Here is a 14,601-nt window from a genome sequence, read left to right as displayed (position 1 = left end):
AGCAAAACCAAAACAGAACCTACCCATCCTGGTTCAAACCTGGATTGAATTCAAAGTGAACCAGGCAAACTGGTTTTGTGCACATCCCTAACAGAGCTTTGGCAGGGCTTCTCTGCCATCCTCCACCATGGCAAGCAGTAGCCAAACAGTGACAACCACCATGAGTCGAGAGGGTACAGCCTTTCTCCCCCATGTGATCATGCCTGCTGGCCAGCTTCTTGTGATGGAGGTGCAAGACTGTACTTGGGGAATGGGGTGATAGCAAGCCACCCGACATTTGGGACCCATCCACTTTGGGACAGCCTGGTGTTCTAGTGGCCACAACTATGCTGGCGTGACAATTCATGTATATGAACAAGATGTTCTAGTAAGAACTAATCAGCCTACTTTCCTTTCACTGTCTCTACATCTGGACTAAATCTGGTGCAAATTGAGGTCCGCAAGTTAGATCTCTTGTGCCTCGAATGTTCATGTGTCTGCCATCTTGGATTGGGGTGGATGTCATCATTACAAACTACACCATTGAGGTGTCCCTGTGTGTCACTCACTACAGCTGTTCCAAATTTGGTTCAAATTGGTTAGGCAGTCCTCAAGTGAGTACACTTGCACCTCAAAAGTTTATGCATCTGCCATCTTGGATCGGGGTGGGTGACATAATCACAAACTACACCATTGGGGCCTCCCTATGTGTTCCTACAGCTGTAGGAAATTTGGTTCAAATCAGTCAAGCAGTTCACAAGTTAGCTCACTTGTGCTTCAAAGGTTTATGCTCCCACCATCTTGAATCAGGGTGGGTGACATAATCACAGACTACACCACTGTGTGTCACTCACTACAACTGTGCGTGATTTGGTTCAAATTACACTAGACCAAGGAAAATATATATGTATGTTTTTGGCTTTACCCATAGTCAATTAGAATAGAGCCATTTTTGGAAGGGCGGTATAGAAATTGAATTATTATTATTATTATTATTATTATTATTATTATTATTATTATTATTAAAAATATTCTTAATAATATTCTTAATAAGAATAATAAAAGAATAATAATAAAAAGAAAGCAGTACATCACCTAAATGAAAGATTAGATTAGAAAATAAAATCTCCAGGCTTAGATCAGATGCTAGTAAATTGAAAGATATGAAAGACAAGAAGCTGAAGAATGAAAACACCAAACAGTATCTGATCCAAAAATACCACCTAGATTCAAGGAAAATTAGAGAAGTCCTGGAAATAATAAAGCAGCAAATAACAGCAGTGTCAAAGAAGATTAGCAGATATGAAGCCAGAATTACACAACACAGGCAGAATCTCCAATTCCAGTCGAATCAGAGACGTTTCTACCAAAGCATAGAAGGAGAAACTGCAAGAAACGTAGAAACACCAAATAAAGAAGAAACAGTGCAATTCTGGCGGAAATTATGGGACAATCCAATAGATTATAATAAAAAAGCAGGCTAGATGAAAGAGGTGAAAAAATGTAACCAACAAATGCAAGATCTAATAATAACACCAGAATTAATAAGTGAAAGAGCAAAAAAATTAAAAATTGGACTGCGCCAGGCGACGATGAACTGCATGGCTTTTGGCTTAAACATCTAACAAGCCTTCATAAACAACTATCAAAACAGTTCAATCACATTATGAAAGGCGGTGATATTGAACAATGGCTAACAACTGGGAAAACTCATCTCATCATGAAAGACCCAGCAAAAGGTGCAGTTCCAAGTAATTATAGACCGATAACCTGCCTGCCAACCATGTTCAAATTATTAACTGGAATAATAGCAGATGAAGTAATACAACACTTATTAACTAACAAACAGCTTCCAGTTGAACAGAAAGGAAATTGCCCGAACACCAGAGGCACAAAAGAACAGCTGCTGATTGACAAAATGATTTTAGAAAACTGCAAGAGAAGAAAAACCAATCTAAGTGTTGCATGGATTGACTACAAGAAAGCCTTCGATTCATTGCCTCACACATGGATACTAAAATGTTTAGAAACAACTGGTGTCAGCAAAAACATTCAGATATTTATTTAAAAAAGCAATGAGCAGGTAGAGTACACAGTTAACAATCAATGGCGAGGCACTTGGACAGGTTAGCATTAGAAGAGGCATTTTCCAAGGGGACTCACTATCCCCTCTATTGTTTGTAATCGCCATGACCCTACTTTCACAAATACTAAACAAAACAGGCCTCGGATACCAAACATCTAAAACATCAAGTAAAATCAAACATCTGCTGTACATGGACGATCTGAAGTTGTACGGAAAGTCCCAGTCAGAAATCGAATCACTGCTAAACACTGTCCGTATATTCAGTAGCGATATAGCAATGGAGTTTGGACTAGACAAGTGTGCTGCATTAATAATGAACAGAGGAAAAATAACAAAAACAGAAGGAATAGAACTGCCCAATGGAAGCAAGATCAAGAACCTGGAAGAGAAAGAACGTTACAAATACTTGGGCATTCTCCAGGCTGATAACATCGCACACACTGAAGTTAAAAGAAAAATGGGAAGTGAATACATCAGGAGAGTTAGAAAAATCCTCAAGTCCAAACTCAATGGCGGGAACACCATACAAGCCATAAACACCTGGGCTATACCTGTTATGAGATACACTGCAGGAATAATAGACTGGACCCAGGCAGAGCTAGAGACGCTAGATCGTAAGACCAGGAAAATCATGACCATCAATCATGCTCTGCACCCCCGCAGTGATGTCGATAGGCTCTACGTCCCTCGCAGCTCAGGTGGAAGAGGAATGCTGCAAGTCCATCAAACAGTAGAGGAGGAGAAAAGAGACCTTGAATAATATATCAAGGACAGGGAAGAAGATGCACTTAAAATGGTCAATAACGAGAAACTATTCAACACCAATGAAAGAAAGCAGGCCTACAAGAAAGAACAAGTCAAGAACTGAGCAGAAAAATGGAAAAATAAGCCCCTGCATGGTCAATATTTGCACAATATAAGTGGAAAATCAGACACCACCAAGACCTGGCAATGGCTTAAGAATGGCAACTTGAAGAAAGAAACAGAGGGTTTAATACTGGCTGCACAAGAACAGGCACTAAGAACAAATGCAATAAGAGCAAAAGTCAAAATATCCACAACAAACAGCAAGTGCCGCCTTTGTAAAGAAGCAGATGAAACAGTGGACCACCTGATCAGCTGTTGTAAGAAGATCGCACAGACTGACTACAAACAAAGGCATTACAAGGTAGCAGAGATGATACACTGGAACATCTGCAAAAAATACAAGCTACCTGTAGCCAAGAATTGGTGGGACCATAAAATTGAAAAAGTTGAAGAAAATGAAGATGTAAAAATATTATGGTACTTCTGACTACAAACAGACAAACATCTGCCACACAATACACCAGATAGAACTGTAGTTGAGAAGAAAGAAAAACAAGTCAAAATAATCGACATAGCAATACCAGGGGATAGCAGAATAGAAGAAAAAGAAATAGAAAAAATCACCAAATACAAAGATCTACAAATTGAAATTGAAAGGCTGTGGCAGAAAAAGACCAAAATAATTCCAGTGGTAATTGGCGCCCTGGGTGCAGTTCCAAAAGACCTTGAAGAGCACCTCAACAGCATAGGGGCCACAGAAATCACCATCAGCCAATTACAAAAAGCAGCTTTACTGGGAACAGCCTATATTTTGCGACAATCCTCTATAACAAAAGCCTTGGTGTCCGTCCGTGGACGGACACCAAGGCGTGTGTTCGTGCCTCCCTGGCCTGTACTGGGCATGCGCGAAACGCATGCCCAGAACAGTGCAAGGGAGACACGACCGGCGCCCATCTTGGGCGGCCAGAAGCGGCCGCCCCGAAAAGGCCGGGTGTGCGGCGGCGGGGGAAACTGGCCGAGGTGGTAGCAGAGCCACCGCCGAGGCCTGGCGGCGACGCCGCCGGAGCCGGGCAGGAGGGCGTATTTGGGCCCCTTCCCTTCCTAGCGCCCGCCGCCTCGGCCGAAAAAGATGGAGCCCAGTCCCAGAAGACGGGGGACGGAGCGGAGGCCGGCGGCGGCCGGCGGCACAGAGCTGACTATGAATGGCCCGGCCCGGCCGCGGAGGCAGGCAGCGGCGCCCCAAGAGTCCGCCCAGCCGCTGATTGAGGGAGGAAGCGGCGGCGGGGGAAGCCGGCCAAGGCGGTGGCAGAGCCGCCGCCGAGGCCTGGTGCCGCCGGAGCCAGGCGGGAGGGAGAATTTGGGGCCTGAAGCTGGGCGGGGGGGGGGAGAAGCGGCTTGGGAAACCGGCCGAGGTGGTAGCAGAGCCACCGCCGAGGCCTGGCGGCGATGCCGCCGGAGCCGGGCAGGAGGGCGTATTTGGGCCCCTTCCCTTCCTAGCGCCCGTTATTCAACGGGCTAAAATTTACTTGTATCTATAATAACCAACAGTATTGATGATAAAATTCAGCCATCCCAGGTCCTTGGGAAGGACTCGATGTCTGGATAAAACAAACCAGTCAATAACACCTGTCTGACTGTGTAAACAAGATAATAATAATAATAATAATAATAGTAAAACAAACCAGTCAATAACACCTGTCTTGCTGTGTAAAATAATAATAATATTCTGCGACGATATCTATAACAATTGACAATAAAATCCAGCCATCCCATGTCCTTTGGAAGGACTCAATGTCTGGATAAAACAAACCAGTCAATAACACCTGTCTGACTGTGTAAACAAGAAATAATAATAATAAATATGCACTCCTTATCTCACAGCCTCACGTATTAATATGTGTCCTCACTAATTAATATTTCCACCCTTATTAATTCCATCATCATCATAATCTACATTTCTAGACCACCCCATCCAAATGCTCTGGGCAGTGCACAACACATTTTAAAAACATAAAAACAAACACCATTTGTTGTTTGAAAATACACTGCTTAAAACACTATAAAAACAATTCAGAACCATTTAAAACCAATTAAAATACTTTAAAAAACAATTTAAAAGCCTTGGAAGGCCAAGCCAAACAAGTAAGTTTTTAGGGCTCTCCTAGAGGCCTACAGCAAGCCTAACTGCAGATATCTGCCAGGAGTGCATTCCATAGATCAGGAGGCTCTTCTCAGGATCAGTGAGAAGAGCGTGGGGAGGGTTAGTGGGGAGAGTGGGCTTAGCCCACTCTCTCCACACATGAGCAGGCAGTCTGCTCTGGGCGGCCAAAGCGGCCACCCACACGACTGCCAGCTCCGTCACTGAGCCAGAATATATTTCAAAATCTAATATGAACATTAAAAGGTATTTCAAATTCATAGTAAACAGTATTTTAGATTCTAATATGTGACAGAGTTACTCAGTGAAAGTCCCATTGAAATGACGAACTTGTCATAGGCGTTACGCCTATAATAATAATATAGGGGCGGGGGGGCACGTGCCTCGGGCGCCACTTGGCAGGGGGCGGCAAAAAGTGCCCCCGCCGATTTGCCGAAAATTTTTTTTTTAATTTTTTTTTTTTGCAGACCAGTCCCCCTCCCCCGGTCCCGGCGCCGCCCCCCCCCAATTGGCATTGCTCATCCAGCACTGGGCGCTGTGGTGTCTTCGTAGTCCAAGTCTCTGACTCTCACTCCCCGGCGCGCCCCGCCGCCCTGCCACCAGTCGCGCATGTGTCGAGAGGAGGACACGCACCAGAGCAAACTTCCTGAACAACTCCCCTTTCTGAACAACTTCCTGATTGCCCGAATATAGACTATTCCTGCCGAATGCCGATGCCAATGAGGTTGAACCACACTCCGTCCCCCGCCTTCGGGAAGTACCGAAACATAAAGCGCTGCCAGAGGCGTATCCAGCAATTTGCGCTGTACCCTGTGACCGGAAGTTCCGCTTGGCCCAGTAGGGGGGTGGAGCCTGAGGAAGAACAAGCCACGGTCCTAGCCAAGGGTTTCTTCCCGTGGCGGGACAGCCCTGCTTTCTGTGCCCGCTGCGGATCAAGAAGAACGGATGGAAACAAATGACACTGGCTCTGATCGCAAAGAACCAATGGAGGTGGAGCCTGGACTCAGAAGTTCTCTGTGGTTTCCAAACGCCTCTGGTTAAATGTTGGAGTTTCTGTTTCCTGCTGTGAGGATGAGCAAATGTGTGATTATGTGACCGCCACACCAGGAGGCGATGCAGCGACTCTGCCAATCCGGGACTTGATCAACGTTTTGTGTTCCTCGGCTGGGGGACACACAAATCTGAGCGGTGTGTTGGGACTGCGGACTGCGGAGTGTAGTGGTGGACGCAAGGACTCCAAGGAGGACAAAAAAGGTCTGTGTGTGATCTCTTATTCTCGTCCTCTCTGCCCAGCCTCGCTAGCCCCGTTCCGGGGCGCCTGCGGGAAAGCGGAGGGGGGTTTCCTTGGGCTCAGGGGGCAGCAAGAGACAGCCGCAGCCGAGAACTGCCTTCCCCCCACTGCGCCCAAGCGCCGGCTTCCCCTCCAGCCAGCACAGGCAGCGTCTGTCTAAGGGGCAAGTTTTCTTTCTTTTTGTGTGTGTGTGGCGCGCCGCCGCTGCATGGAGAAGCTGGGGTCCGTGGGGGTTGGGTCGGGAGTGCAGGGCAAGCTGTCTGTATTTTAAAGTCTTGGGAACAAACAACGTCCCCCTGCGAACCCAGCCCGAGAGCACTGCATAGACCGTGCCTGTTTGGTGTGCTCTCTCCAACCCCCAACCCATCTGGGAGATCTCGCTTGCTGCTGCTGTTGCTGCTGCTGCTTAGCTGGTCAGCAGCCACCCTTTCATGCCAGCCGTGAGCACCATTTGTCCTCCTTGGACTTCATCCTGATCTTCTTTGTCCAACTCATTCCCTTAACTGGCACAGATTTCCTCTTGCACCAGCTTAGTCGGGAAATGGAGTGGGGTAGGGGAGGGGCGGGCTGTTCTCCTCAGCTACATTCTGCCTGCTGCTGCCAGGGGAAGGGGAAGGGGGAAGTTTTCCAGTTGTATTTTTTGCCACCAGTTCCCCTTTTTGCTCATTCAAGTCCTTCCTCCCCTATAATCTAACCACGTTTTAACTGAAAAGGTTCAGGGAGGGGGAGATGGGGGGATGTGGAACCTTGGGTTCCACATCCCCCCATCTCTCCCTTCCTGGACTTTTTCACTATGTAATGCAAGCTAATTTAATTATATGTCGTCATCAAAATGGATTAGCTGTTTCAGCCCATCAGGAAAGTCTAAACCTCCACCGATTTAATTAACCTGACTGAAAATCAGATGAACAGAGAATGTTTTAATGAAAGGTGGTATATAAATTTAACAATAAGTAAAACTATCATTAGGAGCAATTAGCGATTACTTAAACATTGGTGCTGCCAAGCAATTTGTAAATAAAACTAGAAGCCCTTTGAAAATAAGCTGGAATTAATTGTAGGTTGGGCAGGGGGTGAAAGTATATACTTCTAAACATTTATTGTTAAATTTATATACCACCTTTCATTAAAAACAACCCCAAAGTGGTTTGGTTTTAGTCATGGATTTTAATTTTAATTGCTCTTTTTGTCAATGTGATGAAGATTAGTTAAATCTGAGTGGTCTTAGGCAACCAATGTTGCATCTGAAATGCCATTTCATTTTTTATTGTCATAAATACTCTCCAACCAATTTAAATAGCAAAGGTGTATATTATCGCTTTATTCAATTGCAGGGAATCTCAAAAAAGCAGGATTTGCAACTAAGGCAGTGCATACCTTCTCTAAAATGGCCCTTTTATAGTTTTTCTAACTTTGAAATCGTAACATAAAACAAAGCATAAATGCATAAATGCTTCCCCCTCCATTTGAAACCTTTTCTGGTGTAAATAGCGCGCGGTTTTGGAAAAGGGGAGTCTTTCTTTAACAGCGGGAGAATAAGGAGTCTTTAGCACTATCACCCTAGTCCCTCGAATTACTTTGGAGTCCTTGGTTTTTGTTTTGTTAAAATACAGTCACTCACAAGGGAAAGTCAGGAACAGAACCAGGGCGTGAGGGAGGGGCATCATAATCATAATAATCATCATTGCATCATAATTCTGATGTTTGAGATACAAGCCAACTTCACAGGGTTGTTGTGAGGAAAAACCTAAGTATGTAGTGCATTTTGAAATTTTTGGTAATATTTGGAATTTTTTAATTTTTTAAAATAAAAGTTTTCTGAAACATGTGTGTCAGTCAGATGTATGTTGGGGGCGCGGCGGGGGTGGTGGTGCAATTTCAGTGCTTACCCCGGGCGCCGTTTTCCCTAGTTACGCCTCTGGAACTTGTCCATGAATGAAAAATATCACAAAATTTTCTCTATTGTGCATTACATTCACCAATGGTAAACCTTTCAGGTAATTGTAATTTAACTTGCAATAACTTCACGATCCTAATCTGGCTTCACGGTGACTTAATGAATAGAAATGGATGCACCTTGGGTATAAGACACTTCAGGGAGTATGTACCAAAGCCAAAGCTTTCCTCAGAGGAATGGCGTCTCCTTTGTTGTTTGAAAAAGATCACAGTGCTGTCACATTAAAAAGCTCCTGGATCGTCTGAAGTAGGTATTCCTCTGGCTTTCTGGGAGAAATTTGCTATTGATTTCACAAGAAAGCATCACATTGTGCAATCAGAATTACATCTGAAAGAAAAACAATGCTCCAAAATGTAGAAGCAATTGTGGTACAAGAAAGTAAGTAAATTTAGATGCATTTCTAAAGATGTGAGAGGAGTATTGTGGTTCCTACGATGGAACTTGTATAGCTGTTTGCTGTTATTGCTTGCGAGAACATAGTTTCATTGCAAATGTTACTGCAGGAGAAGCTGTATAATAAACAATATTATTATCATTATTTCAAGGAAAGCAGTAAAAAGGATTGCTGACTGGATCTTCATGGAGGCATTGACCAAAGCTCTGCAGATACACCATGTACCATGTATGATGAAGCTGGAATTAGGTATGCTTCACAAAGCAGCTTGCACAAAGGTACCAGCAGAATGTCAGAATGCCACAATGCCACCTTCAAACCGGAGGTTTCAGCAGTGAAATTCAAAAGAAAATTGAAGGTTCCTATTTAGGTTTGGGGTTGAAAAGTGTCCCACGGTTCAGTGACGAAACTGTGGGTTCACAGATTTGGACGGCCACAATCTTGAACATTTGGCACGGCTGCCCCTGGTTTGGCATTATGTCCGAAGTCAGCCTTGGTCTCAGACTCTTCTAGTCGACTAATATTCTCCTACTAAAAAGAGAAACAACATTCACTATTCTGTTCCTCTGATCTCAACAGGGTACAATGATGCAAGGAGAAAACAACACAGTGGTGACCGAGTTCCTGCTCTCGGAACTGACAGACCTTCTACAGCTGAAGATCGCCCTCTTTGTGTTGTTCTTTGCTGTTTATGCTACCACCCTGGTGGGGAACCTGGGCATGATAATCCTAATCAGGTCCAGTCCTCAGCTCTACACCCCTATGTACTTTTTCCTCAGCAACTTGTCTTTCTTGGACATCTGCTATTCATCTTCTGTCACACCAAAGCTCCTAACTGACCTCTTGAAAGAAAAGGCAGTCATTTCTTTTGCTGGTTGTTTCACTCAGTTTTACTTTTATGTTATATTTGCCACCACTGAGTGCTACCTGTTGGCTTTCATGGCCTATGACCGCTACGTAGCTATATGCAACCCATTACTCTACTTAATCACCATATCTCACAAAAAGTGTGTCCAGCTTGTCGCTGTTTCCTATACTGCTGGGATTATAAATGCCTTGGTGCATACAGTGGCTGCAGCTAGATTATCCTTCTGTGGCCCAAATATAATTAAAACCTTTTACTGTGAAGGTCCTCCACTCTTTGCTCTTTCTTGCTCAGACATCAGTCTCAATTATCTGTTGATGTTTGTATTGGTTGGGTTCAATGTGATAATAACCAATCTGACCATTCTCACCTCTTACACCTGCATCCTGGTCACTGTATTAAAGATCCCCTCTGCCAAGAGCCGACAGAAAGCCTTCTCTACTTGTACCTCCCACCTCATGGCCATCATCATTTTCTATGGAGCTCTAAGTTTCATGTATGGACGGCCCAGCTCCAGGAACTCTCCAAACCTAGACAAAATGGCCTCACTGTTTTACATAGTGTTAATTCCCATGCTGAACCCCTTGATCTATAGTCTGAGGAACCAGGAGGTAAGGAGTGCTTGCAGAAAGGTCCTGGGAAGAAAAGCTGTTTTCCAGCATGTATGAGAATACCTCCTTTTGTTCCATTTTCTGTGGAGATTATATTTTTTCTGAGAGCAGTAATGCAGAGCATCAGGTAAAAAGAGCCCTGAGGGACACCATATAAATCATTCTAAAATGTAAATAAAATCTGCTCTGCTGAGAAAAGGTTGTGTCAGATCTATAGTAGTATGTATATACCTATGCTAATTTTCATTTTCAAATTTCCTGAGGGAGAGGCTTTAAAAGGGTGAGGGCATGAGGCTCTAAATAGAGGTAATGGTTAACTGCCAAAAGAGGGACTATGGGTTGGGATGGGAGGTTAGGTGGGGTAGGTCCTTACATTCTAAAAGAAACTCCGACATACAAAAGTGGCTGAGATATATTTTCTTCTAAGTATATGCTGAGGTGAAAAGAGTTAATATACAGATCTTACAGCTTGGCAGGCTAGGTTCTGAAAAATATATACTAAGCCAGAGAAAGTTTGTAAGCTCTGATGCTGACCCTTAGCGACCACATAGATAGCTTCTCTCCAGGATGATCTGTCTTCAGCTTGGCCTTTAAGGTCTCTCAGTGTTGCATTCATTGCTGTTATAACCGAGTCCATCCACCTTGCTGCTGGTTGTTCTCTTTCCTTCAACTTTTTCTTTTCTTTTTCCTTCAACTTTCTCTTTCCCCAGCATTATAGACTTCTCAAGGGAGCTGGGTCTTCGCATAATGTGTCTAAAGTATGATATTTTGATCCTGGTCATTTGTGCCTTGAGTGAACATTCTGGATTGATTTGTTCTGTGATCCATTTGTTTGTTTTCCTGGCTATCCATGACATCTTCAAAAGTCTTCTCCAGCACCAAAGTTCAAAAGCGCCAATGCTTTTTCTATCTTGCTTCTTCAAAGTCCAGTTTTCGCATCCATAGAGTGTCACGGGGGGAAACCATTGTCTCAACGATTCTAATCTTTGTAGGTGTAGACATGTCATAGCATCTAAATATCCTATCCAACGCCTTCATTGCAACCCTACCAAGTGCTAGTCTGTGGCATATTTCTTGACTGCTGGATCTTTTACTGTTGATGGTCGATCCTAAAAGGCAGAAACTATCCACCACTTCAATGTCTTCATTATCAATTCTGAGGCTGGTTGTCATTAGTTTAGTCTTCTTTATATTTAATTGTAGTCCCATTTTTTCACTGTGCTCCTTGATTTTCTTTACTAGAGCTTGCAGATCATCCACATTCTCAGCTATCAGAGTGGTGTCATCAGCGTAGTGCAGGTTATTGATGTTTCTTCCTCCAACTTTAAAACCATGCTTATCTTCTTCCAATCCAGCTTCTCTCAGTATATGTTCAGCATACAAATTGAATAAAGAAGGAGAAAATATACAGCCTCCTTTGCCAATCTGGAACCAGTCTGTTTCACCATGTTCTGTGTGGACTGTGGCTTCCTGCCCTGTATATAGGTTTCTCATGAGAACAATGAGATGTTCTGGGACACCCATTTTCCTAAGGATATTCCACAACTTGACATGGTCGATGCAATCAAAGGCTTCTCTGTAGTCAAAGCACATATTGACTTTTTCTTGGTATTCTTTGGCTTCTCAATTGTCCAGTGTGCATCAGCAATGATGTATCTTGTTCCTCAGCCTTTTCTGAAAGCAGCTTGAACATCCGGCATTTCCCTTTCCACATATGGTTCTAATCTGTGCTGGATGATCCTGAGCATTTTGCTAGCATGTGAAATTAAGTATATTATGTGGTGGTTTGCACAATCTGTTCAGTCTCCTTTCTTTGATATGGGTATGTAGACTGACCCCTTCCAATCTATTGGCCACTGAGTCATTCTCCAAATCTGCTGGCATAGTTTGGTTAGAGCCTTGACTGATTCTTCTTCTGTTGCCTGTCATATTTCTGTAGCTATTCCATCAATTCCTGTAGCCTCTCGACTTGGTAATGACTGGAATGCTGCTCTAACTACATCTTCCCATACTAGAGGTTTTTGCAAGTAGGGAATATCTTCTAGAATATTTTGGACATCGATGTCCCTGCTGTACAGATTTGCAGTATCCTCCTTCCATCTCTGTTTGATCTTCTCTGAATCAGTTACTATCTGTCCTTTGGCATCCCTTAACATACCAATTAGAGATTAGAACCTCCCACTGAGTTCAGAGATCTTTTGGAAAACTTTCTTTGTTTTTCCATGTCTATTTCCATCCTCAAGGTCTTTACAGATGTCATTGTAGTATTGCTCCTTGTCTCTTCTAACAGCTTTCTGAAATTCCCTATTAAGTTCCTTCCTGATGTCTTTTTTTTCTTGCTTGACTTTGCCTTCTCTCCTCTTCTTGGCAATTCCCACCATCTCTTCTGACATACATTTTGCTTTCTTCTGTTTCTTGGTCTTTGGAGCTGGATAACTTTGTTTTTCCGCTTTAGCTTGACTTGGAACTTGCACATGAGCAGTTCGTGATCAGTTCCACAATTGGCCCCCATACAGTCTTTGCTGTTATAACTGAGCTCTTCCACCTCTTTGCACCAATAATGTAATCAGTTTTATTTCTGTGTACTAGATCTGGTGATGTTCATGTGTATAGGCGCCACTTTCGTTGTTTGAAGAATGTGTTAGCATTTAGAAATCATTGGCTTGACAGAAAATAAAAAGTCTTTCTCCTGCTTCATTTCTGTTTCCTAGGCCATATAGCCCAACTGTGTGTTCCTCCTTACCTTTTCCAACTTTGGCATTCCAGTTCCAACCTCCAGCATCACATCTTGCTTGTATGTTCTGTCAATTTCAGACTGAATTTGAGCATAAAACTCATCAACTTCCTCTTCTTCTGCATCAGTTGTTGGGGGCATAGACTTGAAGAACGGTCATGTTAAAGGGTTGTCCATGAAATCTAATTGATATTAGTCAGTCACTGACCACATTGTACCCAAGTACTGTCATTGCTATATCCTTCCTGACTATGAAAGCAACGCCGTTCCTTCTTTGGTTTGCATGTCCTGAGTAGTAAACGGTATGATTTTCTGACTGAAAGTGTCCCATTCCAGTCCTTTTTAATTCACTGATGCCCAAGATGTCAATCTTTCACCATGTCAAGCTTTCCCATATTCTTTCTTCTTACATTCCATGTTCCCATTGTAATTCTGTCTTTGCATCTTCGGATTTTCTTTTCCCGCACGGCAACATCAGCTTCTAGATGTCCAAATGGCTTTAGTCTAACTGCGTCATAAACATCATCAGTACTCTGAGAGATCCTCCTCAGTAGCATGTTGAGTACCATCCGACCTGAGGGGCCCATCATCCAGCACTACATTGACAATCATTCCATTGTCTCTATCCATGTGGTTTTCTTTGTATAATACAGGAGTGGTTTACTATTGCCTTCTCCCGCTCAGTATGAAATGATGCCTTTGTTTTTGTCAGCACCTCCAGCACCTTCCTATATCACTGCTGCCCAATATAGGTGCCTGCTTGCTTTAGCTGGGCAGCTAGGATGACCATCGTGCTTTGGGTGACCCTACTGGGAGTAAAGCTCCCGGCGTACTTTGCTCATCCCTCCCAGGAACGCCCACCACCACCATGATGAGGCAACATAGTAGGACTTGGAGGTGGTGGATAAAGCTAATTGCCTCCCTGAAATAAGAATTTGAGATCTTGCTTAAACCAAAGCCTGCTTATCTATGTATCAGCCTGAATGTTGTTTTAGTTTACTTTGAATTTGTAACCAACATGTGAGTGAACCTATGAAGTAGAGGTAAAAGGAACTAAAGAAGCTTGATACACATGATTTGATTTGATTTTGTGTTGAACTTCTAAACTTTGTCCATTGAGTCTTTATTCTTCTCCTCACGCTACCCTCAGACACAATAAAAGGTAAGGTATCAAAGTCCAAATCAGGATAGGATTTGGTGGTGGGAGTAGCCATTCATTTAACAGCTTGTTTAAAAGGGTCACAGATATGTTCTGTCTTGTCACCTAAATAAAATACTAGCTGCCAGTTTAACTTGAGTCCTTACAGTATAGCCAGTTGATTCTAAGTTGGATGGAAAACAACCACTCCAGAGGCTTGATGAGGAAGAAAATGCTCATTCACAAGGGGACAGAATTTGAAAACAGAAACTTTCCCGCACATTGTCAGCAACTGGCATCAATGCTTGAAAAATCCAAGAAATAATGAACTCTGGGAATGGCTGCAATAGTGATGGGCACCAAAACATAACATACACACTATTAAGCTCCAAAGATCCTACCCCTTTGAACCTTCATTTCTGGGAAGGGAAAGTTCCTGGAATCAAATTGAGCAATTGCATGCAGACAGCAAGAGAGCACTTGAATCCCATTTCAGTCAAGGAAGGCCAATGCCCTGAATGGCCCAGCTTTTGTGCAGTGACTGGTACTGAGCATAAGGTTTCCAGGAAGTTCCCCAGTAC

The 14,601-nt window shown here is 43.4% G+C and overlaps 1 protein-coding gene across 1 annotated transcript in view; it reads left to right on the top strand.

Annotated features, from left to right (window-relative positions):
- The window catches only part of LOC128339897 (olfactory receptor 1052-like), a 52,402-nt gene extending 42,197 nt beyond the window's left edge, over positions 1-10,205 (top strand). The window contains exon 2 of the mRNA XM_053284433.1: positions 9,250-10,205. Within this exon, the coding sequence (XP_053140408.1) occupies positions 9,250-10,205 (956 nt within the window). The remainder of the gene's footprint in view (positions 1-9,249) is intronic.
- The last annotated feature ends 4,396 nt before the right edge of the window (positions 10,206-14,601 follow it).

The sequence above is a fragment of the Hemicordylus capensis genome, chromosome 1 (assembly GCF_027244095.1).
Source record: "Hemicordylus capensis ecotype Gifberg chromosome 1, rHemCap1.1.pri, whole genome shotgun sequence".
Taxonomy (NCBI): domain Eukaryota; kingdom Metazoa; phylum Chordata; class Lepidosauria; order Squamata; family Cordylidae; genus Hemicordylus; species Hemicordylus capensis.
The sequence above is the reverse complement of the archived record's forward strand: the minus strand, read 5'-3'. Positions and strand labels throughout refer to the sequence as shown.